Source organism: Orcinus orca, chromosome 5 (assembly GCF_937001465.1).
Source record: "Orcinus orca chromosome 5, mOrcOrc1.1, whole genome shotgun sequence".
In the NCBI taxonomy this organism is placed as follows: domain Eukaryota; kingdom Metazoa; phylum Chordata; class Mammalia; order Artiodactyla; family Delphinidae; genus Orcinus; species Orcinus orca.
Window position 1 is genome coordinate 79,025,563 of NC_064563.1, and position 24,578 is coordinate 79,050,140.

A 24,578-nucleotide genomic window follows, 5' to 3' on the forward strand; every position below is an offset into this window, starting at 1 on the left:
CTCCCCCCCCCCCCCAAACAAGAGTGATGAAATGTTTTTATTTTCTGTTGTCTCGAAAACAATGAGTAAAATGTAATTCGGGATTGTGTTTCTCTCACCTAGCTGGAGGAGGGTGCAGGCAGGAAGGGATGGATTAGGAGAAACATTTCACGCATCTTGAAGGAAGAATCGGCCGGACATGGCGGCTGCCTGGATATGACTGATGACAGGCAAGGATGAGTCAATGAGTTTGGGAAGGAGACAGTGTTTTCAGATGATGGTTTGCAGTAAACCCCTGGCTTCAGAGACATTAAGGGCTGCAGGCAGTTGACATTGAGCTGGAATGGTCACTGTGCAAACAGTAACCAAGAAAAGTTGTGGCCACTGTCTGGGCTGCTAGCATCTATTACCATGACCTAGACACAACACTCTGACATTTGTGAACTGCAGCTGTTTTAACGTTTTTTTCATTGCTTCCTTCCTTTCAAAATGCTATTGGTGCCAAGTGACTCATCCAGCCAAATCTAAGCTTACTGAAATATTAATAGGTGGAAAGAGGAGAGATGCCAGAGGGAGTAAGGCTGGCACCGTGGCTCATATCAGCACACAGTCTATGCTTCTGGTTCCCTGAGTTCCTGGCTGCTACCTGGTCCCTGGCAGACTGAGCTCCTGGGGAGCAAGGCCTGGGTCATTCATCTCTGTATCTCTAGCATCCCCTAGTCCAGTGCTTGGCGTTTGGGACATGCTTAGAACAGGGTTTCTTGAATTTTAATTTGTCCCAACAGCAACCTAATTTTACTTTTATATTTAAAATAAATTTTTAATTTTTATACGATTGTAAAAGGTTACTTTCTATTTACAGTTACTACAAATTATAGCAATGTGATTTTAGAGGAATCATTTTGAGTGCAGGGAAACTACTTTACTATATCGCATGTGAATATGTAAGAGTAACAGAAGCAATTAAGGATGACAAATATTTTATAGTTGTTCAGTATGTTTTCATACCAGGTGCCTGTCACATCCCTGGAGCCTCTTCAGGATTACGTCCAAGGTCTTTCGGGCTGACAAAGCAGAAGACCAGAGCCCAGTCTGATGTGGGTCAGAACGGAGGAGCCCTTAATGCTGTGAACCTGAGACCCCCGACCCAAGGTCCCAGAGCTCAGTGATGAGGCCCTGCTATTTAGAAAGTGGTGTTTGTGAATTTATGTTGATTAGGGCAGAGACATAAATGAGACATCCAATCTCAAATTCCTTTCTGACTGAGGGCCCGTTGGACTTCTCTCCTCCAGAGGACCCTGGAGCTCACTGGTCACATGGCCTGCATCTGGGGTGGTGCAGGGATCCCCAGGCAGGTACCCTACGTGGGCACTTGCCGACCAGTGCCCCTTCTGTTTTTTTTTGTTTGTTTGTTTTTGTGGTATGCGGGCCTCTCACTGTTGTGGCCTCTCCCACTGCAGAGCACAGGCTCCGGACGGGCCGCTCCGCAGCATGTGGGATCTTCCCGGACCAGGGCACGAACCCGTGTCCCCTGCATTGGCAGGCAGACTTTCAACCACTGCGCCACCAGGGAAGCCCCAGTGCCCCCTTCTGACCTCTTACTTGTAGACTGGGCTCCTTCTTTCAAGTCACTCTTGTTTTCTCATGTTTTCAACTGTAAAATGAGGTGACTTGATGAGCTCATGCTAAAGCATTTCTAGCTCCAGGGTTCTGCAATTCCATTATTTTTATAGAAATGATTTTATACATCAAAGCAAATGACATGCCACAAGGGCCTGAGTGTGTATTTGATAAGGTTGAGGAGAGCAGAAGAAAAGTCACTTTCATTCTAGTTTTGATTTTTTTCACCCCCTCAGGTAGTGGTTTCTGACAGGTAAGGAGATTTTTTTTTTTTTTCGGTTATCCACATCTATTTATTTAATGTCAATACTTCAAGCTAAGTATTCTGGGGAATATTTTTTTTTTTTTAATTGAAGTATAGTTGATTTACAATGTTGTGTTTATTTCTGCTGTACAGCAAAGTGATTCAGGTAAGGAGATTAGACCAAAACATTGAACTGGCATTTTGAAACTTTTCCTGCCATCATTCTCTTTTTTAAAAGGCTTTTTTATTTTATTATATTTTGTTTTATTTTATTTATTTATTTATTATCCCTCCCCTCCCCCCTTATCCCTCGGTAACTATAAGTTTATTTTCTACATCTGTAACTCTATTTCTGTTTTGTAGATAAGTTCATTTGTAGCCTTTTTTTAGATTCCACATATAAGCGATATCATATGATATTTGTCTTTCTCTGTCTGACTGACTTTACTCAGTATGACAATCTCTAGGACCATCCATGTTGCTGCAAATGGCATTATTTAAAAGGTGTTTTAAAAAGTGCCTATCTGAACGTCTCCAAGTGAGTGGATTCATTTTAAAATGGGAAAGGAGGTTGTCAAGGCGGACAGGAGGCAGGCAAGCCCAACTTCCCTGTGGGCTGGATTCTGAGACCTTCTTGGTGAGTGTTTGGGACCTGGAAAGGACTCTACCTCCTGAAATGAGGCGTGCGCGGTGGTTGGTCCCAGCTTGTTTCTTCTGGAAAATGTGTTCTGAGTCCAGTACTGCACCCAGGAGGTCCTGCTGTAGGCCTGGCCGTGAGATTGTGGTCCCCCAGCTCCAGGGGTATGAGGCAGGGGCCCCAACAGGGCGATGGCTGGTGGGGAGGGTTCAGGTTGAGGTCTCTGGCTGGGGAAAACCATCATTCTCACCCTCTGTGGGCTCCCAAAACTGCCCTGCCTTTCCTCCTAGCACCTCAGGTTCCATCCCAGCTGCCATTCTTATCCCAAATGGTATTTGTTCCCTCAAGTGTGGGGTGACACAGTGCAGCTTCCTGCGTCACCCACTTTCTGAGGATTTTCACTGCTAGTGACAAAGAAGAAGCAGAGAGTTAAAATGAGCAAATTAGGGAAATGTTACAGTTTTAAGATGTCTTACAACCAATATTGTTATGTTGTTTTGTGGAGCTAGGGAATAGTCTCTGCCTCCCGGTGTTTTCTCCTCCACTCTCTCTTGTTAATCTCGTTGACTTTTTTTTTTCCCCTTTATGGTCTGAGCCCTTCTTCCTGGGGCTGGTGGCCCTGGGTTTTTCTTTTTTCTATTTATCTGCTGTGCCCCTAGGCAGTAACCAGAGGAGACCAGTGGGTCTGTTAGTGCTGTGAGGACCGAATAAAGTTATTTCTGTTCAGAGAAAAACCAACCAGTTGTGCTCTTGGTCAAAAGAAATCTGTCGGGGATGTTTCAGAAAGGAAGAAAAAGAACTGGATGCTAAGTTTCACCAAGGATGTCTTTGCTGTTGGGGGTGGGAGCTGGAGGCGGGGGTAGAGTGAGGTAGGGAGGTGGGCGAGGAGAGGGGACAAGGGCTTTAACCTCAGTACCACAGTGGAGCCTGCCTCGGGAGGCCCCTCCCCATATGAACGGCACAGGGACGGGGGTGGAGGAGGTACTGGCCTGGGCTTGAAATAAGTGACTTTTATAGCAATAAAGAAGTTTCCTTGTAATCTTAGTTTCTGATTTTATTTAAAAATCAGGGATGGATTTTGAATTTGATCAAATGCCTTTTTATTACCTCCTGAGGTGGTATGTTTTTTTCTTACTTGACCTACTAGTAGATATATTGAATTAATGGATTTCCCATATCTTAAGCTGACATTGTATTCCTGGGATGTATTCTTTTTTTTTTTTTTTTTTGCGGTACGTGGGCCCCTCACTGTTGTGGCCTCTCCCGTTGCGGAGCACAGGCTCCGGACGCGCAGGCTCAGCGGCCATGGCTCACGGGCCAAGCCTCTCCGCGGCATGTGGGATCCTCCCGGACCGGGGCACGAACCTGCGTCCCCTGCATCGGCAGGCGGACTCTCAACCACTGCGCCACCAGGGAAACCCTGGGATGTATTCTTCTTTAAGGGCTGTGCTGGCTTCTTTTGGTACACTGTGGATTTGGTGTGACAGTACCTGATTTAGGATTTTCTTATGCCTGAAGAAGATCGATCGGTTTTTTTTTTCCTTTCCTTTTTGTACTATTTTTGTCATTTTGGCTGGACTAAGTGTAAAGGGGCCTTGTTCCCCCTCAATGAGGCAGGACCTGCTGTGTTACTGGAGAAGGCGGTGGGAACTAAGTGGGTGCAGCAGCAGGAATGGGAGTTGCAAACACAAGTGTGCACGTGGTGGGTGCTTCAAAAACCGTCAGTCTTTAGCTTTGGCCAGTGAGCCTTCACCTGCAGTTAGCACGGGGGCCTTGCACTCCTCGGCCTCACGGAGGTCCCCTGGTAAAAAAAAAAAAGGAAGTGACTCCTCCTCCCGCCCCATTCAAAAGCCTCATTAATAGAGATTACGGCCAGAAACTAATTGGTGCATCTTTATCTTTCTTTGAAGGTCTCAACATATGCACTAGTGGAAGTGCCACCTCTTGTGAAGAATGTCTGCTAATCCACCCAAAATGTGCCTGGTGCTCCAAAGAGGTATGTGGGAGGGGGAGGGGAGGAGTGCTGTGAGGGGGTGGGGGAGGGGTGGGGGAGGGCGTGGGCTGCACCACAGCACACAAGTTGACTGTGCAGAAAGTGTGCAGATTCTGCGAATTGCCTCTTCCTCTTTCTCCCAAGGCGATGACGAAAAGAAAAGCTACCTTTTTATAAGTTGGGTCTCTAGGTAGTGTTGAATGTTTTAATCCTGTTTGGGGGAAGCAAGGTCTTCCTTCCCTTTTGTGGGGGAACCAGTTATGACTCTTGTATAGTTTTCTGCAATTTGGTAAAAGACCTGAGCTTGTGAAGTGAGTCTGTTGCATAACAATTTAAAACATGCCTGGGTGGGTGGCCTGTTGGTGGACGCCAGTCATTGTGGAGTGGCTTATCTGAGGATGAATAATATGAACTGGCCTCTGTGAAATGATTTTATTTGAAAACAATGGCTGATGTTTCTTTAAACCCTATAGGAAGGGATGTAAGTTTGGGGTGGTGATAGACATATTGCTATCGTAAAGCAATACAAATACCAGTGCTTGGTGGGCTCATCAGGAAATATTCAATTTCTAACCCTCCTGTCTTGGGGGAAATTTCTGGGTCACTTTTCTAAACTTGTTAGAACCATGGAGCACAAACCCTCTCTGCACTAGTACACCGTTAAAGTTATTCTTAAAAGAACCCAAGATTTGCCATTTGGGCTGCCTCAGCCTCTGCAGTTCAGTGTGCGTGCCTGTCAAGAGGAGCAAGGATGGCTCCTGGGAGGCCAGACCTCATCGCCATGATGCAACTCCAGAAGTCTAGGGACTCCTTTAGCCGCTGATGGCTAAAAACAATCGTGTGGGGACCCCCTACTAGATGCCACACACTTCGTATATCGTATGTCTAATCCGCACGACAGCTCTGTCGGGTGGGTGGCAATACACCCGTTTTACTGATGAAAATCTCAGTCTCAGAGCAGGGAAGTGACTGTTTGAAGGCCACACCATTTTCCAAAGCTAGGGTTTCAGTCTGGCTTCCTGGACTTCTGAGCCCAGGCTCTCTCTTCTAGGCTACACTGCCTCTTCCATGTGACTCTTCTAGAATTTTTTCTAGTAGAGAGTAAGATTACTAAACAAGCTACTTTGAGAGAGGACTCTTCCCAACATATGAACCCCTCGTAGTTGTGCTTAATTGTACTGTCTTTGTTATCAACTTTCTTTAAAACCTTTCACTGGTTCCTTATGACCTGCATGACAAATCCAAGTTCTGTAGCCCCTGCCTGCCTCCCCACCTTCATCCCTTGCTTGCCCCCAAGACTTTAGCCCCAGGGAATGACTCGAAGGTCCCCAGAGAGTCCTGACTGATGAACACCCTCATGGTTTTCCCTGTGCTGCTGCTTCTCCTGCAGGGCCTTCCCGGCTTTCCCCTCCTTTCCCTTACCAACACCTTGTCTTCAGTTTTCAAGAGTTAGTTCAAGGGCTTCCCTGGTGGCGCAGTGGTTAAGAATCCGCCTGCCAATGCAGGGGACACGGGTTCAAGCCCTGGTCCAGGAAGATCCCACGTGCCATGGAGCAACCAAGCCCGTGCGCCACAACTACTGAACCCGTGTGCCACAACTACTGAACCCGTGCGCCACAACTACTGAACCCGTGCACCACAACGACTGAAGCCCACGTGCCTAGAGCCCGTGCTCCACAACAAGGGAAGCCACCGCACTGAGAAGCCTGTGCTTCTCACTCCACGAAGAGTAGCCCCTGCTCACTGCAACTAGAGAAAACCCGCGTACAGCAATGAAGACCCAACACAGCCAAAAATTAAAAAAAAAGAAAAAGTTAGTTCAAGACTCATCTACTCCATGAAAACTTCCATGGTTTTCCCCCAGACACATCTGTCTGTCCACCCAACCATCTATCCATCCATCTGTCCACCCAACCATCTATCCATCCATCTGTCCAACCATCCATCTGTCCATCCATCCATCCATCCATCCATCTGAAATTAAAATGTAAGCTCCCTCCACCAGAATGTTATGGCAGTGGTTTTATCTGGTTTCTTCACTGCTGGATCCCCCACACCCTGACTGGTGCCTGGCACATAGTAGTTGCTCAGTAAGATTGATGGAAGGATTTCACTGAGTGGCTGTTTATTACATGTCTGCACGTACAGGCCATGACCACCTCTTTGTCTCCCCTGTAGTCCGTCCTCCTTCTGTCGCACTTATAGCCTCTTATTCTGTGCATTTGTTTTCATGCCTGCTTCCAATTAAATCATCATCTCCTTGAGAATCTTTGTCTTATTCATCTTCAGATCTGGCCAAGAATCTGGCAGGAATTCATATTTGATAAAAGAAGCCTGCTAAAAAGACATGGAGTTAGAAAACGAAAGTTTAAGTCTCAGTTTTACCATGATTTATTGTCACTTTCTTTCTTTTTTTTTTAAATTTTTTTTTTTTTTTTTTGGGGTACCCGGGCCTCTCACTGCTGTGGCCTCTCCCGTTGTGGAGCACAGGGTCCGGACACACAGGCTCAGCAGCCATGGCTCACGGGCCCAGCCGCTCCACGGCATGTGGGATCCTCCCGGACCGGGGCACGAACCCGTGTCCCCTGCATCGGCAGGTGGACTCTCAACCACTGTGCCACCAGGGAAGCCCTATTGTCACTTTCTTGGTATGTAAAATGAAGATGACAATTCTCACCCTCCAGCATTTTGGGAGTACAAAATGAGATCAGTTCATGAGAGGGCTTGTGGCTGGGACCGCTAGGTAACCAAGCCTCCTGAACCTTGTCATCTACGGATATTTTCTAGTGGAATGTGGGCAGTGCGATTAGGAAGCCGGGCTGCATTGTCTACTTTAGGTCTCTTCCGTTCCTGTGCTAGTACTTCCCAAGTCTGACGTCCCAATCCTGGTAGTGACTGATGTTATCTCGCGGAGCATATCACTGTCCTGGCCCCACACCTGGGTTCGCTCTGTGCTTATAGCCTCAATCTTGGCTGAAGAACCTCCTGTGATGCCTGCCTGGGAACGCGGCTTCCCATCCTCTTGGGAGGTGAACTTTCCCCATGGCCTGAGTGTGTTTCAGAGAGCTGGGTTTGGGGCATTCAGGAATAGTTTTGATCAACCCCTGCCTCTTAGCAAGACAGGATAAGTGTGGCCGAGTGCCTTAACAGTGAATCCTGGGACATCAGCACAGAAGTGAGGTTTCTGCCAAGAACACATGACGTGTGTGCGCTGCAGGGCTGGTGCCGAGTGGAGGGCCAGGTCCCTAACTAGTGTGTTCCCGTGGGTGCCGATCCGCCGCTAGCCACCCTGGGGCTGCATACCGCCGCAGATTAACCCCGAACACATTCCGTCAGGAGCCCGCCGCTCCAGATCCCACAATGGCTTCCTTATTTATTTGGGGTGGGGGTGGGGACGTCTTACTCTGCATTTAACACTGCTTGTAGCCTAATTCCATCTCCTCTCCCCAGTCCCCCCTCTCGTCACTGTATTCTCCCACAGGTGTGGCGTTTGAGTCAGCCAGTGCCCTCACCACCGCCCCCCCCCCCCGCCCCCCCCGTCTCCACACTTCATGCTGGTTCTGTCTGCCTGGGTCTGCTGTATGGCCCCATTAACTTGGCTCTCCTGTCTTCATTTTCTAACTGTGGCTTAATTTTCCCTGGTGGCTTTAGACAAGGGGTCCCCAAGCTCTGGGCCACGGACCGGTACTGGTCTGTGGCCTGTGAGGAACCTGGCCGCACAGCAGGAGGTGAGCGGCGGGCCAGCGAGCGAAGCTTCATCAGCCGCTCCCCATCGCTCGCATTACCGCCTGAGCCATCCCGCCCCCCCCATGGAAAAATTGTCTTCCATGAAACCGGTCCCTGGTGCCAAAAAGTCTGGGGACCGCTGCTTTATTATTTTTTTTAATGTGTTTGGGGATATTTAAAAAAATTTTATTTATTTTTGGCTGTGTTGGGTCTTCGTTGCTGCGTGCAGGCTCTCTCTAGTTGCGGTGAGCGGGGACTACTCTTCGTTGTGGTGCGCGGGCTTCTCATTGCGGTGGCTTCTCTTGTTGCGGAGCACGGGCTCTAGGTGTGTGGGCTTCAGTAGTTGCAGCACGCGGGCTCAGTAGTTGCGGCACACGGGCCCTAGAGTGCACGGTCTTCAGTAGTTGCGGCGCATGGGCTCAGTAATGGCGCACGGGCTGAGTTGCTCCGCGGCATGTGGAATCTTCCCGGATCAGGGCTCGAACTGTGTCCCTTGCTTTGGCAGGTGGATTCTTAACCACTGTGCCACCAGGGAAGTCCTGGCACCTTTGCTTTAGACCTTACCCTCTGCACCAGGGAAGTCCCGGCACCTTTGCATTAGACCTTACCCTCTGGCTTCAAGACCAGAGTTGCCAGACTCTCCCTTACCCTAGACGAGGAAGTGGAGGGTATGCTGCTGGTCTTTACCACACAGCTCAGCCCCTGTCTCCTGTCCTTCATCACAGCCCTGGGCTGTTCTCGGCCAGCTTGAACACTCCCTGTGCTGTTTGTACTGCACGGCGTAAAACATACAGCAAACTCTGGCAGCTTATTATCTATTTTGTCCTTCATGTTTTAAAAGTAGACATTTGTCTCTGCTCTAAGAGAGTAAGTCTCACAACCCAGCTAGCTCTGAAGAGCCGTGTGCGGGGAAGAATGCGTGTGAATGCTTTTACGGCAAGGCCTCGGGACAGCCTGTTATTTCCACTCACGTTTTCTCACCTGAAACCAGTTACATCCCTCAGCCTAAGTGCAGTAGGAGCTGGGAGGCTTAATCTAGTTGTGTGCTGGGGAGGAAGGGGGAAGGGGCTTTGTGGACCAGCAGCCTGTGCCAGGGGCAGGGAGGCCAGCGTGCTGGACAGAGGACAAGGTTTGGGGAGAAATGGGCGGGGCTGAAGGACTGGCGTGTGGTCCCCCCAGCCCTGCACGGAAAGAAGGGTTGTGGGAGCCCCGGTGGAGGCAGAGGCAGACAGGGCGATGGCACTCAGGGTTGGGGGTGAGGGAGGCTCTTGAGGTGTGAACGTGAGCCAACCTGAGGCCGTGTTGCTGTGAGCGGTCCAGGCTGCTGTGAAACCAGAGGGAGAAGGAGCGGGCAGGCATGGCCACCCCGTGGAATCCCGCGGGACAAGAACAGGGAGACCTGGGGCGCTTGGATGGTGGATGTAGGGGCAGACGTGGGAGGAGATGGAGAACCTGGGCCGCGGGGAAGGGTCTTTGCCTTGGAGGTGGACGTGGAGAGAAGGAATGAAGGGGTCAGTAGGACTGGAGGTGGGAATGTGAGGAAGGAGACAGAGTAGAGGCTGGGAAGCAAGACCGGCCGCCTGGGCCTCCTGGGAGATTACCGTGCTGGGGAAAGGAGAGGGAGGGCGCATGACCTGTAGTCTCCTTTGAGCTGGGAAGGAATGAAAAACATAAGTGTCCGCCCCAGCTCACGATAAAATACAGATCTATGGAGAGCATCTCTTTGCGGTCCTGAAAGAAGCATCTCGGCCTCTTGCAGGTGCTTCGTGAACATTTGTCCAGTGCATTAAGGGAGCCGAGCGGAAGCTGACAGGGATTTCCCCCTCCCCCAGGCAGGCAGGCCACGTGGGGGTGTGTTGACGGTGCACAGAGTTCAGTCTGTCATCCCTTAACCTTCTGCTTCCCTCCCCCGCCCCCTAATCCACAAGGGCTGCATCGAGCCAGGGCCGAAGCCCAGAGAGCAGCTGGCTCCGTGCCTCTGCCCGGCTCTCTGCCTGTTCACCAGTTTGCGACTTCTTCCCCCTCACCCCAGGATCCGGCAGTCTGCCCCCTTTCCTGCTTGGGTTCCTCTTCCCCCAGGCCTGCAGTTTCTCAACTCCTCCACCCTGCTGTTTGTTTCCGCAGCAGGCAGCGAGGCGCCCAGAGGACGTGATGACCAGAGTGGCACAGGCGGACAAACCGAGTGCCCTGGCCACGGGGGCCGTGGGCGCAGGAGGGACGTTTTTGATTAACAAAACGTAGGGGAGTTCAGTGTACAGTGGACAGTAGACCTCATTATATCCTCCGTGTAATAGGCGATGGAGGGAGCAGAGAGGGCCAGGTGGTAACAACTCCGAGCGAGCGCCAGTGTCGGAACAAAAGTAAAAGCCATCTAAATTTGGAACGCCTCCCTTTTCTTTCTTGTATTATTACCGCTTAGTGACTGAAAGCCCTGCAGGGTATTTCAAGTTCCAGTGTGCATTCTGTTGCTTCTCTCGGTCATTCGCCTGTCACGTAGTTACCCTTCCCGCGTGAGCCCTCTGGAGGGTTCGTGACGGTGTTTCTGGAGACCACGGACAGATGCTTCCTTCACGAACTGAAACCTCTTCTGGCACGGAGCCGTAAGCACCTGTGAGCATTTGAGCTGCCCCGTGAGAGCCCATCCTGAAAGTAGGTTCCATTTTTCTGTGTTGAGATGAAGACTCGTACCTGTTTTTCTGCATCAAGTGGCTATTTACCCTCCAAGTTTGATCGGTGGCAGGAAGAGCTCAGCACCTGAGGCAGCAGGGAAATACTAAATCCAGAGGGATGGAGTTTGGGGGCCCAGAGTCAGTTTCCCGCTCTGGAATTCAGCCGTGACCTTGGCTGAGAAGAACACTGAGCTTGCTTCCAGAAAGCTGAGGCCGGAGGCACTTACACTTCTCAGGAGAACATACGCATGGACTTAGGCGTGTGGGCTTCTGATTCCTCATCTGTAGAAGGGAGGGGCTGGCACCAGATGATGCATCCAAGGTCCCTTCCCCCTGGAGCTTGCTGTGTTCTGACACCTGGCAGAGGGTCAGGTGTCAGGTCTCTGGGATCTGAAGGCTCTTAGCACATCAGACTTCAGGGTGTCGCTCATGAGAGGAGGATTTTCTTAATCACGAGTCTTCCTTTCCTCCAAGGGTTTATAATTTGGGGCCTCTGCATTCACTGAATTCGAAGCTTGGAAATGGTGGTATCGAGGCCTTGTCTTTATTTATACCATGTGTGAACCTGGAAGGTCATAACTGTCACAATATATGCCCCTGGTCTTTGTGGTTTTGGTTCCTTTCTTTAAATATGCATCCATCCTTATTCAAAATTAAAATATCTGGAGAGGAGCTAGAGGAGGGGAATAGAGGGAAAGCCCTTGGGCTGGTGGGGTTACCATTCCCTGCGGGGTCTGCAGTGTTCTCCGTCCCTTTCTTGGGCAGCAAGAGCCTATGCTAGAAGTCAGTCATGGCTATTTTCAGACTGCCTGCCGGAGAGACCTTCAACTGTTGTGGGCATCCTTGATTGATATCGAGGTAGCTGCCTTACTCTCAGAAGGTTCTCCAGACTTCCATGCCCAGAGGTGCCTCAGCCAGTGTCTTTGAGGCCCTAAAGACCTGGGACAGTGACAGGACTCAATAAATAAAGGCGTCTCAAAGGTTCTCAAGCACATCAGTGAAACCACTGGGGCTTCCCCAGGTAGCAAGCAACTGAACTCTGTGAAACAGGAGAAGGTTGGCAAACCTGATAGAAATGGATGGCCCTGAGGCCAAGTCTGAGTTTGGTATGAGTGCCATAGTAGGCTGTCCCTTGCTGCCTGTGCCGCTGGAGCTGCTGAGAAGTGGGCCCCCCGTACTGTCACATTGCTGAGTGGTAGGCACTTCTGAAGTCATCCTGCAACTGGCAGTTTGAATGTTCTCAGTGGTGGTTCTCGTGCTGGCAGCTGGGTGTCAGGAGTTCACGGTCTTTCCTGCTGGTGCAGCAAACTTCACGGAAGCCACGTGCATTGGAGTGGAGGGTTGCCACCACCTTGAAGAATGTTACTAAGGAGAATGAAGGGAAAGCTGTTACCAATGAGGGGCATGAAGAAGGCTTTGCTCCTAACATCCTAGAGGATAAAGAAGCCCCAGAGCACAATCAGGAAAGCCAGCTACACAAACAAGGTTGTAATTGGCACTCTGTGGCTGCCTCTCAGTTCTTCAGGTTTGGGAAGCACGTCCTGGACTTCAAGTCTCCTGAGGAGCCCAGCAGGTACATCTTCCCTGAGCAGCAGGTGGCCCTGTACAAGTCCTGCCTCAGGGACTGGTACTGCCTATCAAAAACGGCCTTTGAGCATATTGACTGGGAAGCTTGGACGAAGTTCATTGCTGGTGAAGGTGTCCAGGCATTAGGGAATGATTTTTGTGTGTGTGTGTGTGTGTGTGTTACGCGGGCCTCTCACTGCTGTGGCCTCTCCCGTTGCGGAGCACAGGCTCCGGACGCGCAGGCTCAGCGGCCATGGCTCACGGGCCCAGCCGCTCCGCGGCATGTGGGATCTTCCCGGACTGGGGCACGAACCCGTGTCGCCTGCATCGGCAGGTGGACTCTCAACCACTGCGCCACCAGGGAAGCCCTAGGGAATGATTTTGATGACGTGAATGGCTGAGGCTGTGGTGAGGAATCATGTAGCTTCCTCCTGCTTAGGGTGAAACAGATTGGCTCTGTGACCTAGTCTATTCCGGAATGCAGGCTGCTTCAGACCAAGGGGAGGGCCGTTAGGGGTTTCCATCGCCCCTGGGAGACTGAAGATGCTTTCCTCGCCAGCCTGGTGGGGTGGGGGAGGGGATGTGCACTGGTCTGGTGGAGACAGGTGCACGTTGACAATCAGAACTGGGTGGAGGACAGCCAGCTCCGTGGAATTGGGGGAGCCGGCAGCAAGGCCAGCATGCTGGCAAGAAGTTCAGAAATTCTCTAGCCACGTACGCTCGGAGCAGGCGAACCCCTAAGCCCTTTCAGCTCTGGACAGCTAATTCTGCTGTGCTTCACACAGCTCAAGACAGCAGTCTCATACCTGTAAGGCCCTCAGGAAGTTACCTCTCCTTTCCGCTATTCCTGGGAGGTTTTTACTGCTTCATCAGAGCCAAGCGAGACTGTTCGGAACCCAGTTTAGAAACCTCAGCTTTGGAATCTTGTAATTTCTACAATACACATTGTTCTCACCCTGTTCCACAAGTGTCTGTGGAGCCATTTATATTTACAGTGCAGTCCCGAGGTTGTTGACATGCAAGATCTCCCGTCATGTCAAGAGTTCAATAGACAAAATTAAAAAAGAAAATTCAGATATAAGCAAACGAAAAACCAAAATCACAGAGGCCCAGAACAACACATCTGGTTTTACTTAAAAATACTGCAGAGTCTTCTTGACTTCTTGGTCTTGAACCTTGCAAAGGCCCCGGTGGGCACTGACTGGTCTTGGGGCATCCTAGACCGTGATGAAGGGGGGAGGGGAGTCCCTCTGCGGTCAGTGGACTCTTGACTCATCTGAGGCTCTTTGGCAAAGTGTTTACAGTGGCGGGAGGAAGAGAGAGCATCTAACTCCTCCAGCCATTACTCCAGTGCAACCAGCTGGAAGAGGGGCTCTTCTTTTCTACATCCAGCAGTGAATGGGTTTGCTTTGCCATTGAAAACCCCCTTACTGGAAAACAATCTCCGCTTACGGGTATCCTACTTTATAACAAAGTATATAATTTCATTTTAAAGTAAATGGCCCAAACTCCTAGTGCCCCAAACTAGGGTGGGTCATCCTGATGCACAACCTTCTCCTAAATCCAACTGAAGAAAAGAAAGATTTTTCTTATCAATGTGGCTTTATTGTTTAAACAACAGTAAAGAGAAAAAGAAAAATATCATTTTATTCCCTCTCCCCTAGCACCTCAACTATCTTAATTTTTAATTTTTCTTTGGCATCCTGATGCAGATACCATGCTATTTTCTGATTTTTTTTCCTTAATGTTTTGAAATTTCTGCTTAGTCTTCTGCATAATATTTGTGACGGCTGTACCATCTATTGAGGTGATGAACCATGTTTTCCTTCTGGTTTAGGGATTTTGGCTCAAGTTTATGATTGTGCTATTCTGAGGAGCATGCAGTATATATCTTAGAGAGTTTTGCTTTCCTTTTGATAATTTTCTGGTGATAAATTCCTAGGAGGGGACCAAGGGCTCAAAAGGTACCGCCTTGCTCTCCAGAATGGTTGTGCCTGCATATGCTAGATGAGGGAACAGCTCAGAAGTTAACTCTTGATTTCTGAGTGATGACTACTTGGCCACTTATATGGTATCTTTCAAAAGTTTTTAGTTATGCAACTTCTGACCATATCAGTTATTTTCTCCTGCTTATCGTGTAGACAGGCACATTTTTTAAAGGAGCGTTTTTGACCATTCAAATCACGAAACCAAACATTTTTACTGTGCGTCTTTACACCTTGCAAAATGCTTTCACATCCGACACCTCACTTAATCTTCATGATGCTTGGTGAGGCACTTGGGGGAGTTTTTGTTTTGTCCGCTTTTAGGAAATGGAATGTAGAGGGTCTAAGGTCGCAGGGTGGTGATGAGACTACAGCCTGAGGTGTCCTGGAGCTGCTCTGACCGCCTCCTGCCCTCTTCCCCTGTTTCCACACCTCCAGGACTTCGGCAGCCTGCGGTCGGTCACCTCCCGGTGCGACTTCAAGGCAAACCTGGTCAGGAACGGCTGTGGCGGCGAGTTTGAGAGTCCGGTCAGCAGCACCCAGGTCCTTCGGAGCCTGCCTCTCAGCAGCAAGGGCTCCAGCCCCGCGGGGTCAGACGTCATCCAGATGACGCCGCAGGAGGTCACGGTGAACCTGCGGCCCGGTGAGTGCCCTTGGGGTGGACCTGTTCAAGATGGTGGAAAGATGAGCCGGGCCCGGGAGGGGGCAGTGGTGAGGTGTGGCCCAGACCCCAGGAAGCAGAGTCCAGGGCCTTTGGGGATGATCAGAGTATCTTTGCTATTTTAAAAAATTGTGAAATATACGTAACGTACCATTTACCATTTTAACCATTTCTAAGTGTGTAGTTCAGTGGCGTTAAGTATACTCACAGTGTTGTCTAACCATCACCACTCTCCATTTCCAGAACTTTTCTGTTATCCCAAACTGAAACTCTGTACCAATTACACACTAACCCCTCCCTCCCTCCCCCACCAGCCCCCGGCAACCACCCTTCCGCTTTCTGTCTCTGTGAATCTGATTACTCCAGGTACCTCATAGAAGTGGACTCATATATATTTGTCCGTCTCATCCATGACGTAGCACGTGCCAGTATTTCCTTCCTTTTCAAGCTGAGTAATCCTCCATTGTACGTATAGACACATTTTGTTTATCCGTTCACCCATCGATGGGCTCTTGGATTGTTTCCACCTTTTGACTACTGTGAATAATGTTCTTGTTTTTCGTGGGAGGATGCTGGTATGTTTACTCCCTAGTTAATGCAAGTTTCTCGGGGAACGTACTACTGCCAGGAGAAAGTATTTTTTCCTGTCAGCAAATTCCATTTGAATCAGTGACATTCTGAAGGGACGAACTTGCAGAGTAGAGATTTTTTTTTTTTCCGTGACCCTGGAGCCTCTGCCAGCCCTGGAGTTGATTGTGGTATAAGGGAACTGACAGTTTTTGCACACCTACTCTGTGCCTGTTACGTGACCTACCCGAAGGTAGCTGATGTAACTTTACCCCTGAGGAGCTGTGTGCTCAAGGGCTCCCAGTCAGAGCAGCGAACCTGACTCAATATTGAGTCTTTGTGGTCGCACAGCTCATGGTTGTTTCTAGCTCACCACGTTTGTCGTTTTGTATTCTACATATTAGGTCCCTTGCGATGTCAAGGGAGGATGTGAATGTGGCCAAATGAGAAAGTATCACATTGTTGAGAGAAGGCAGCTTTTTTCCCAAATCCCATTGATTTTTAGCCTCTTCTTCTTTCTCATTGTCTAGGAAACCACTGGCAATAACTATTTCCAGGTGGTTTGTTTAGACTTCAGGGCGGCTGGGTCAGTGGAAAGATGAGGGGTCTAGTTGGCCGTCCTAGGTTCTGGTTCTGGCTCTGTGCCTAGCTCAGGGGTCCTGGGCAAGCTGCTCTACTCCTTAGCGTCTCAGGGTCTCTGTCACCTTCATTCCTCACAGCCCTGTTCAGAGGCTTAAATGAGACTTTTTGTATAAATGCACTTGAAGAGCTTTTAATTATTGTTTTCAAAGAGCAATGGCCAAGATGCAGATTTTGGAGTCAGCCACGTCTAGATCTGGGTAGAGATTCTCATGTCTCAGAAATGGATCGAGCACAGCCCTGCACGTCTTAAGCTCTTAGTGTTGCCTGTTCTTCTTGTTGTCATTAGAAAGAACTCTGAGTCACTGTGTATTTGAGAACTGTTGTATTTTGCTTATTGAATTGTCTTGGAAATAAGAAACGGAAGAAGGGTGTAAGTGGCGTAGAGCAGCATAAACTGCTGGATGGCCCAGGGATTAGTGCTGGGATTAGCTGAAGTAACTGTTTTCACAAGTCATCTCACTGGAAGGGACACTTCGCCTTTTGTTTAGTGAGATTCCAAGTTGAGAGAGAGAAGGGAGCCCTTACAAAGCTGTGTGAGTGGGTAGAGAAGAGGAAGCTTTCTGTGAGCCAATGTCCGATGGTATCCTCCGGGGGGAAGATGAATGCCTCTCCCTACGTGGAGTCAGGCTCAGGGTCAAGGGCTCTGACCTAGAAGGGGACATAGGCGTTGTTGTAGACTATTAATATATCAGAACACAGTGTATGATAAGAATGGTTACAACTAACATCAAGGGTGTGTTTTCCTTTTTAGCCTAACAACGTAACAGCCACTTCAAGAAAATTCTTAAAGTCCTTCACTTTAACACTATTTTTCATTCTTACTAGATCTTCTGTCTTTGTATATGTGTTCATATTTCTCATATACTAACAATGTATTTATTATTGTATACTGTTTTCACTTAATTTTTGGAAACAAGGACCAAAATTAACATGTCCAGAAGAGTTATAGTTTGAGGATCATCAGTGAGGGAGGTTTTTACTTTTGGAGCTGCTCATCTAGAATTGCTCTGAGCCTGTGGTGCTCTCTCCAAGAAACATTCTTCATGGTGGCGAATCCTTATTCTTTAGGGTAGATTTAATTTAGGGAAGAGTTGGAGGTCAACACAGAATCAGAGATGTCACAGTTTCAATTCCAGTTTTCAAAATCGGAATTCAGGTGTGGCTCTGAGGCAGAGAGACTGTTGTTTGCTTTGACTTATCAACTGGCTTTTAAAACAGCCCCCAAAGAAGTGACTTGATTGAGGACACCCTCCTTGGGCAGAGTTCTCAAAGTTCTCATGAAGTTTATGCACAATGCTTATTTATGCGTGAAGCTCAACGTATACTCGATTAAAGAAAGAAATCAGTCTTATTTGGTATAGTCAAATCTCTCGCTAAGCATTATGATTCAGTTTCCAGTATTGGAAATAAATGGGAAACATGATCCTGTGTTTATACAAAACCATGATGCGAGTGCTGTGTGCAGCTCTGGTCCTACGGAAGGTACGGTGATGGAGAGCCCTTTGCTGTGGCGGTCAAGGTGAAGGAGGGGCTGGCTGCCCTGTGGAGACGCACCCAAGCTCTGAGGGTGTTTCAGTCTGTAGAGATGAAGACTTAGGAGGAGATCAGATGATAATCTGAATTCCTAGAGGTCTAGAACCTTGTGAACATGTTTCTCAAATCTAGAAACGCTTGAAGCCAATGATGCCTCTTCACATTTTGAAAATTTCAGTAATTATAAAGAGAAGGACAGTCAAACCGCAGATATTTATTTGGGGAAAGGGGAGAATGGTCTGTTGCAATTAACAACATTTTCAGTTTACCAAGCGGGTGCTTACTTCAGGGCAACACCCCCGTGACTCAAGAAGGCATTCAGGTACGTAACGATTGGTTTTTCCATTGTGTATTTTTAGGAACGCTCTCCTGCCTCCTCCTTTGCCCTGCTCCCCAATACCTCATAATAGGTATTTGTTGAATGAAGTGTAGCCCTTTACTAGCCTCATGCCAGACTAGTCAAGGGCAAGCTTCAGCACAATATGTGAGGTACTTCACCAAGGCAACGTTAAGTGTTCCGGGATAAGCCTGGAAAAAAAAGAAAGAAAAGTTTTCCTCTACCTTAAGCAGAATTTTTTGTTTTGCTTTGTTTTTTTCTAAGTTGAGCTGTAATTCACATACTGTAAAATTCACCATTTTGACGTATACAATTCAGTGGTTTGTAGTGTACTTGCAAGGTGGTTACAACATCACCACTATCTAATTCCAGAACATTTTCATCACCTCGAAAAGAAACCCTGTACCCGTTAATAGTCACTCCTATCCTCTGCCTCCACGCCATACTTGGCCCCTGACATCCACTGATCTATTTTCTATCTCTGAGGTTTTGCTAACTCTGGACGTTTCATTTAAATCATATGATATGTCGTCTCTTATGTCTGGCTTCTTTCACTGAAGCAAAATGTTTTTAAGATTCATTGATGTTGTAGCAGGTATCAGGACTTCATTCCTTTTTATGGCCAAATAATGTTCCATTGTATATTTATAGGTACACCACGTTTTAGTGGATGGGTATTTGGGCTGTTTCCACTTTGGGACAATTATGACTAATGCTGCAGTGAACACTTATGTACACGTTTTTGTGTGGACATATGTTTTCAATAATCTTGATTATATAGCTAGGAGTGGAATTGCTGGATCATATGGTAATTCTATGTTTAACTTTTTCAGGAACTGCCAAACTTTAAGCAAGATTTTGTATAAACACAAGATCATGTTTTCCATTTTGTTTCCAGTCCTGGAAACTGTATGTCAGGATAACAATCTTAAAAAAACCTTAACAAAGGGTATAAAATCCTTACGAAAGGACGTAAACTTTAAAGCATATTGAAATGGTAAAAAGCTAGAGGTAGAGCAGTTAGAAAAGGTTTACTTAAGTCTTTATTTGCTTCAATCCCTTAGCCTGTTAAAAAGTGACCTCTGATTGGTAGCTTAAACATTTTTTTTAATGTTTTATTTTGAAGTAATTTTAGAGTTGCAAGAAGTTGCAAAAATTATAGAGAGTTCTTGTGTACCCTTCTCAGCTTTTCCCAATGATAACCAGAGTTTGTAGTCAAAGCCAGGAAATTGACCTGGGTATCATACTGTTGACTAAACTGCAGGCGATTGGTTGCTTTTGATACGGGCTTCCTGCCAGCCCTCATCTATGCTGCTTTTCTCCCCTCTCCTACATTCTGGTTGGAGATGGCAAGTACCTGACTTAGGTGTTGCTTCTACTACCCAGACTGACAATGCACACTTCAAAAGACTTGATGATGGATGGATAGTGCTTTGCTATAGACTGAATATGTTGAAATTCTAGCTGACTCCCAATGTTATGGTATTAGGAAATGAAGGGGGGCCTTTGAGAGGTCATGGGGTGGAGCCCTCATGAATGGAATTAGTGCTATCAAAACAAAACCCAAAAACCCTCAAGACCCTGGAGGGTGCTTCCCCCCTTCGGCAAGAAGTCTGTAGTGTGAAACCCAGAAGAGGGCTCTCGCCAGAACCTGACCACGCTGGCCTGATCTTGGACTTACAGCCTTTATAACTGTGAGAAATAAATTTCTGTTGTTTGTAAGCCACGTAGTCCATGGTACTTGTTACAGCAGCCTGAACTAAGATAAGATTATTTTCAAGGAAACTAGAAGTGCCAAGCCCTAATTACTTGGGGTCAGACACTGTGAAGGCCAGTAACTCTCCTGATGGTTCCATCTGTCAAGTGTCAGAATTCTGAGGTGGGGAGTGGTGTTTGGTACAGCAGGGCGGCCAGTGAGGTAGTTCTTTGCTTCTGGATCTGGATTTAATTCCGGGTACTAATTGCCTTCTGCTGTAGTGAACAGAGAGCTGGATGATAAGTCTTATAAATTGTGCACCAAGCCCCTAATTCCCTGCTCAGCTGTAGTCCTTTTTTTTTTTTTTTTTTTTGCGGTACGCGGGCCTCTCACTGTTGTGGCCTCTCCCGTTGCGGAGCACAGGCTCCGGACGCGCAGGCTCAGCGGCCATGGCTCACGGGCCCAGCCACTCCGCGGCATGTGGGATCTTCCCGGACCGGGGCACGAACTCGTGTCCCCTGCATCGGCAGGCGGACTCTCAACCACTGTGCCACCAGGGAAGCCCTGTAGTCCATTTTTAGCATAGCTGATTTTAATGTTTCTTTCAATTTCTAGCACAGAAGTATAATTCTAGGGAATCAAAAAACTACTTATATTGGGGATAGCAGGAGTATTTATTTGTTGAGACACTACTTTGTCTTAATATTTGAACAAAAATCAATCTTAAAAAACCCAAAAGTTGTTGCTAGAATTCTCTACTTTCATTTTCTGGTAATGTTTGTCATCTGGTATATGTTCCTAAGGAAAAAGCTCACTTTTCACTTTTTATTGAAGGGAAGACAGAAGAGACCTTTAAAAATACATTTCAGAGGGAATGCTTGTTGCTATTGATTATGGTGGGAGTATCTACACTTAGGAACCCAGCAGTGGCAGGAATTCTTTGTGAAATACAGCTGGGGCTGGGTGCGTTGGAAGCAGGAAAAACCAGCAGGACGTGGGAGGGGCTGCTTGCAGGAGAAGCTTCCTCCTCACAGATGTGAGGTGATCAGCTTTTCTCTTCTTCTTTTTTTTAAATATTTATTTATTTGGCTATGTCGGGTCTTAGCTGCAGCATGTGGGATCTTCTTAGAGGCATGCAGGATCTTTCGTTGCAGTGCGCAGGCTCTTCGTTGTGTGTGGGCTTCTCTCTAGTTGTGGCACGTGGACTCCAGAGCGCTTGGGCTCTGTAGTTTGTGGCACACGGGCTCTCTAATTGAGGCCCGCGAGCTCAGTAGTTGTGGCGCATGGGCTTATTGCCCCGCAGCATGTGGGATCTTAGTTCCCCCAACCAGGGATCGAACTCCCGTCTCCTGCATTGTGAGACGGTTTCTTTACTACTGGCCCACCGGGGAAGTCCCTGATCAGGTTTTCTTTGGGGTTTGCTTTATCCTATTTCTCTGATCCTGCTGCTTGTCCTGAGGCGGGGGTTATGGGGGATGGTTCCAGACAGGAGGGCTGCAGCCACAGGAAGAGACGAGCCTGTAAGGGGATCTTTTTTTTTTTTTTAAATAAATTTGTTTATTTATTTTTGGCTGCGTTGGGTCTTCGTTGCTGCACGCAGGCTTTCTCTAGTTGCAGCAAGCAGGGGCTACTCTTCATTGCGGTGTGTGGGCTTCTCATTGTGGTGGCTTCTCTTTGTTGCGGAGCACGGGCTCTAGGCGCACGGGCTTCAGTAGTTGTGGCTCGTGGGCTCAGTAGTTGTGGCTCATGAGCTCAGTAGTTGTGGCGCATGGGCTCTAGAGTGCAGGCTCAGTAGTTGTGGCTCATGGGCTTAGTTGTTCCGCAGCATGTGGGATCTTCCTGGACCAGGGCTCAAACCCGTGTCCCCTGTGCGGATTCTTAACCACTGCGCCACCAGGGAAGTCCCTGTAAGGGGGTCTTATATGGAGAGGGAAGAGGGGGATACGTGGGCTGGGTGGTGTCACCAGAGACTGGCACAGATCAAGTGTCCACAGTGAAGGTGAGCCCGGCTCTCACTCTCCTGGACTCACGAGAGGTGGCGACTGGTTTAAAGTCTCGGGTGGGGTCTTCCCTGGTGGCACAGTGGTTGAGAAGCTGCCTGCCAATGCAGGGGACACGGGTTTGATCCCTGGTCCGGGAAGATCCCACATGCCGCAGAGCAACTGAGCCCATGCGCCACAACTACTGAGCCTGTGCTCTAGAGCCCGCAAGCCACAACTACTGAGCCCGTGTGCTGCAACTACTGAAGCCCACACGCCTAGAGCCCGTGCTCCGCAACAAGAGAAGCCACTGCAATGAGAAGCCCATGCACTGCAATGAAGAGTAGCCCCTGCTCACCGCAACTAGACAAAGCCCGCATGCAGGAATGAAGACCCAACACAGCCAAAAATAAATTTAAAAAAACGAAAAAAAAGGAAATGTTGTCGTTATGATAAAAAAAAAAAAAAAGTCTCGGGTGGTGCAGAACTGGGTGGCTGGAGGTATTGTTGAGTGTGCATGGTTCCGGAAGTGTACCCAAAGATGGAGAACATGCCCCAGACCCTCTCCCGGCATAAGGCGCCCCTGGCGTGCAGCAGCAGTTTCACCTTCAGTCAGCTAACCACGGGGGCTCCCTTGGTGGGGGAGTTGCGGCACTGTAGCTTAATTCCCGTGCTTAGCACCCTCGCTGAGAACTGGTCCAGAAATGTCAGTCCCTCCAAAATCTGCTGATGTAACTGAGTCCAAGCTCGTACTGCTCACGGCATAACAGGCCAGTAAATTGAGAGGCGAGTTGCTGGGGCAAGGAATAGCAACTGTATTTGGAAAGCCAGCAGACCGAGGAGATGGTAGACTAGCGTCTCAAAGAACCATCTTCCCTGAGTTAGAATTCTGGCTTCTTTAATACTAACAGGGGAGGTGGGTAAGGGCCTGGTTCCTGCCGGACTTGGAAGGGGATGTGTTAATTTCTTCCTTCTTGCAGCTAATCACAGGTAGGCCTGGTCAGGATGTTTCCTGTGAGCTAAACAAAGGTATTTTAGCTTAATGCTCATTACCTGGGAGGCAGGGTTCCCAGAGATGGGTCAGTATGTATAATTTAATCTTATAGGCAACATCCCTTTAGTGATTAACTTGTAGTAGAATAATAAGGTTCTTCCCTATTACACTGACAGAACATTCAGTTATTGCCAAGGCCCACTGAGGAGTTTGTAGCATTTAAAATCCAGCATAGATAAGGTGGCCATAAACCCTCATTCCAAACATTAATGATATTACCCCTTTTCTTATACCCCTCCCTTCTTGGAAAACTGGGAGAGAAATATATATATATATTTTTTAACCATTTGCAGCCTCCCTATGGGGAGGTGTGTGTGTGTTGTAGTGATCAATTTCTCTTAGAATTTAATGACGAGATTTCTTACTTCAGAATAGATAACCCCTTAGTATACAAAGAGACCTATGTACCACATCTCGTTTCCCTCTTTGCCTTCGTGTCTGGAAAATTTGGAGTTAAATATAATACCCAAGGCCGTTAGCCATTCACACTCAAGTTTTTGGCAGAATGTTCTGTCTCTCTTTTTAGCTCCACAGGAAATTGCTTTAATAATTGACTTTCAGGGGAACTGAGGCCGAAGTTTTTCTTGTGTAGAAGCGTTTGTATGGTGTTTATATATGCTGTCTCCTCAATACCCACAATAATTAGCATCCTCCCCATTTTACTGATCCAGAAACTGAGCAGCAAGTTGAAAGGAGCCTGAGGCCTTGAGCTCTTGGTGACAAGGTCCGGATTCCAGCCCAGCTCTTGCTTTCTGAGGCTAATGTCCACTTCCCTCCCATGGGTGCCTTCCAGCCTCCCTGAATCCAAGCTAGTTCCCTGTTTCCTGGTCCTAAAGTGTTCATCTGTAATTGCTCGTAATCCCGCAAAAGGTGGAAGTGGGTTCTGGATTAAAGAAGGTATACCTGGAAACTTGGAGGAAGGGCACAAGTAACAAAATACAGGAGACCTTGTAAAGAGGCCATGGAATTGGACAGAGGGGACAGGATCGCAGGCCCTCCCGCCCCTCCCCCACTACGATGTGTCATCCAGGGATGGGAGGGGCCCTGTGCAGGGACATGGGAACCAGAGACAGATATTGTAGCAGTCCGGAATTCATTCTGGAAGAAATCTCGAACATTCCTCTGTTTGAGTCAGGCTCCAGTGGCTTTTAAAAATAGGCTCGTACCAACAGGCAACCCAAACTACATCCATCATCAGGCTAGAGCAGCACATGTAAGGACAAATCGGGGGAAGCAGGCTTGGCTCTGACACTCAGACTACCATGGTAATTATAATAATCATACTTCGTTTGGGCAGGCCTTCACTGCTTACAGAACCCTCCTTCCCACACGAGTGCTTCACAGCCTTCATGCTGTCGTGCTGTTGTTATTGCCAGTTTACAGTTAAGGAAATGGAGGCTCGGGTTGCACCGCTAGTTGAGGGGCAGAGCTGGAACTTGGACTGAGATCTTGTTAATGAACTAAGTATGCCTCGTCTGGGGTGGGAGGAGGTGCGGGGAGCACAGAGCCCTGGGTTCCCTATCCTGCAAGTTCAAGAAGGCTTCGGCTCGCTGGTTGTCATCTTGAGGTGAAAGATGGACGCCTCTGAGACGTGACCGCGGGCAGATGAGGTGTGGACCCTCGTGCGGGAGCGAGGCCACCTTCGCCATTGCACCTTTGAACACACAAAGGACGTCCAGATTTCAAGTGT

General features: G+C 48.3%; 1 protein-coding gene across 5 annotated transcripts in view; it reads left to right on the forward strand.

The window, feature by feature from the left end:
* The window catches only part of ITGB5 (integrin subunit beta 5), a 122,966-nt gene that overhangs the window by 19,956 nt on the left and 78,432 nt on the right, over positions 1 to 24,578 (forward strand). For 4 of the 5 annotated variants that reach the window (XM_049710334.1, XM_049710336.1, XM_004278815.4 and 1 more), the window contains 2 exons: positions 4,391 to 4,476; positions 14,858 to 15,062. In XM_049710334.1, the coding sequence (XP_049566291.1) occupies positions 4,391 to 4,476; positions 14,858 to 15,062 (291 nt within the window). Of the gene's footprint in view, positions 1 to 1,060; positions 1,081 to 4,390; positions 4,477 to 14,857; positions 15,063 to 24,578 lie in introns of those variants that run through there. The other variant, XM_033403873.2, reaches the window with a different exon arrangement.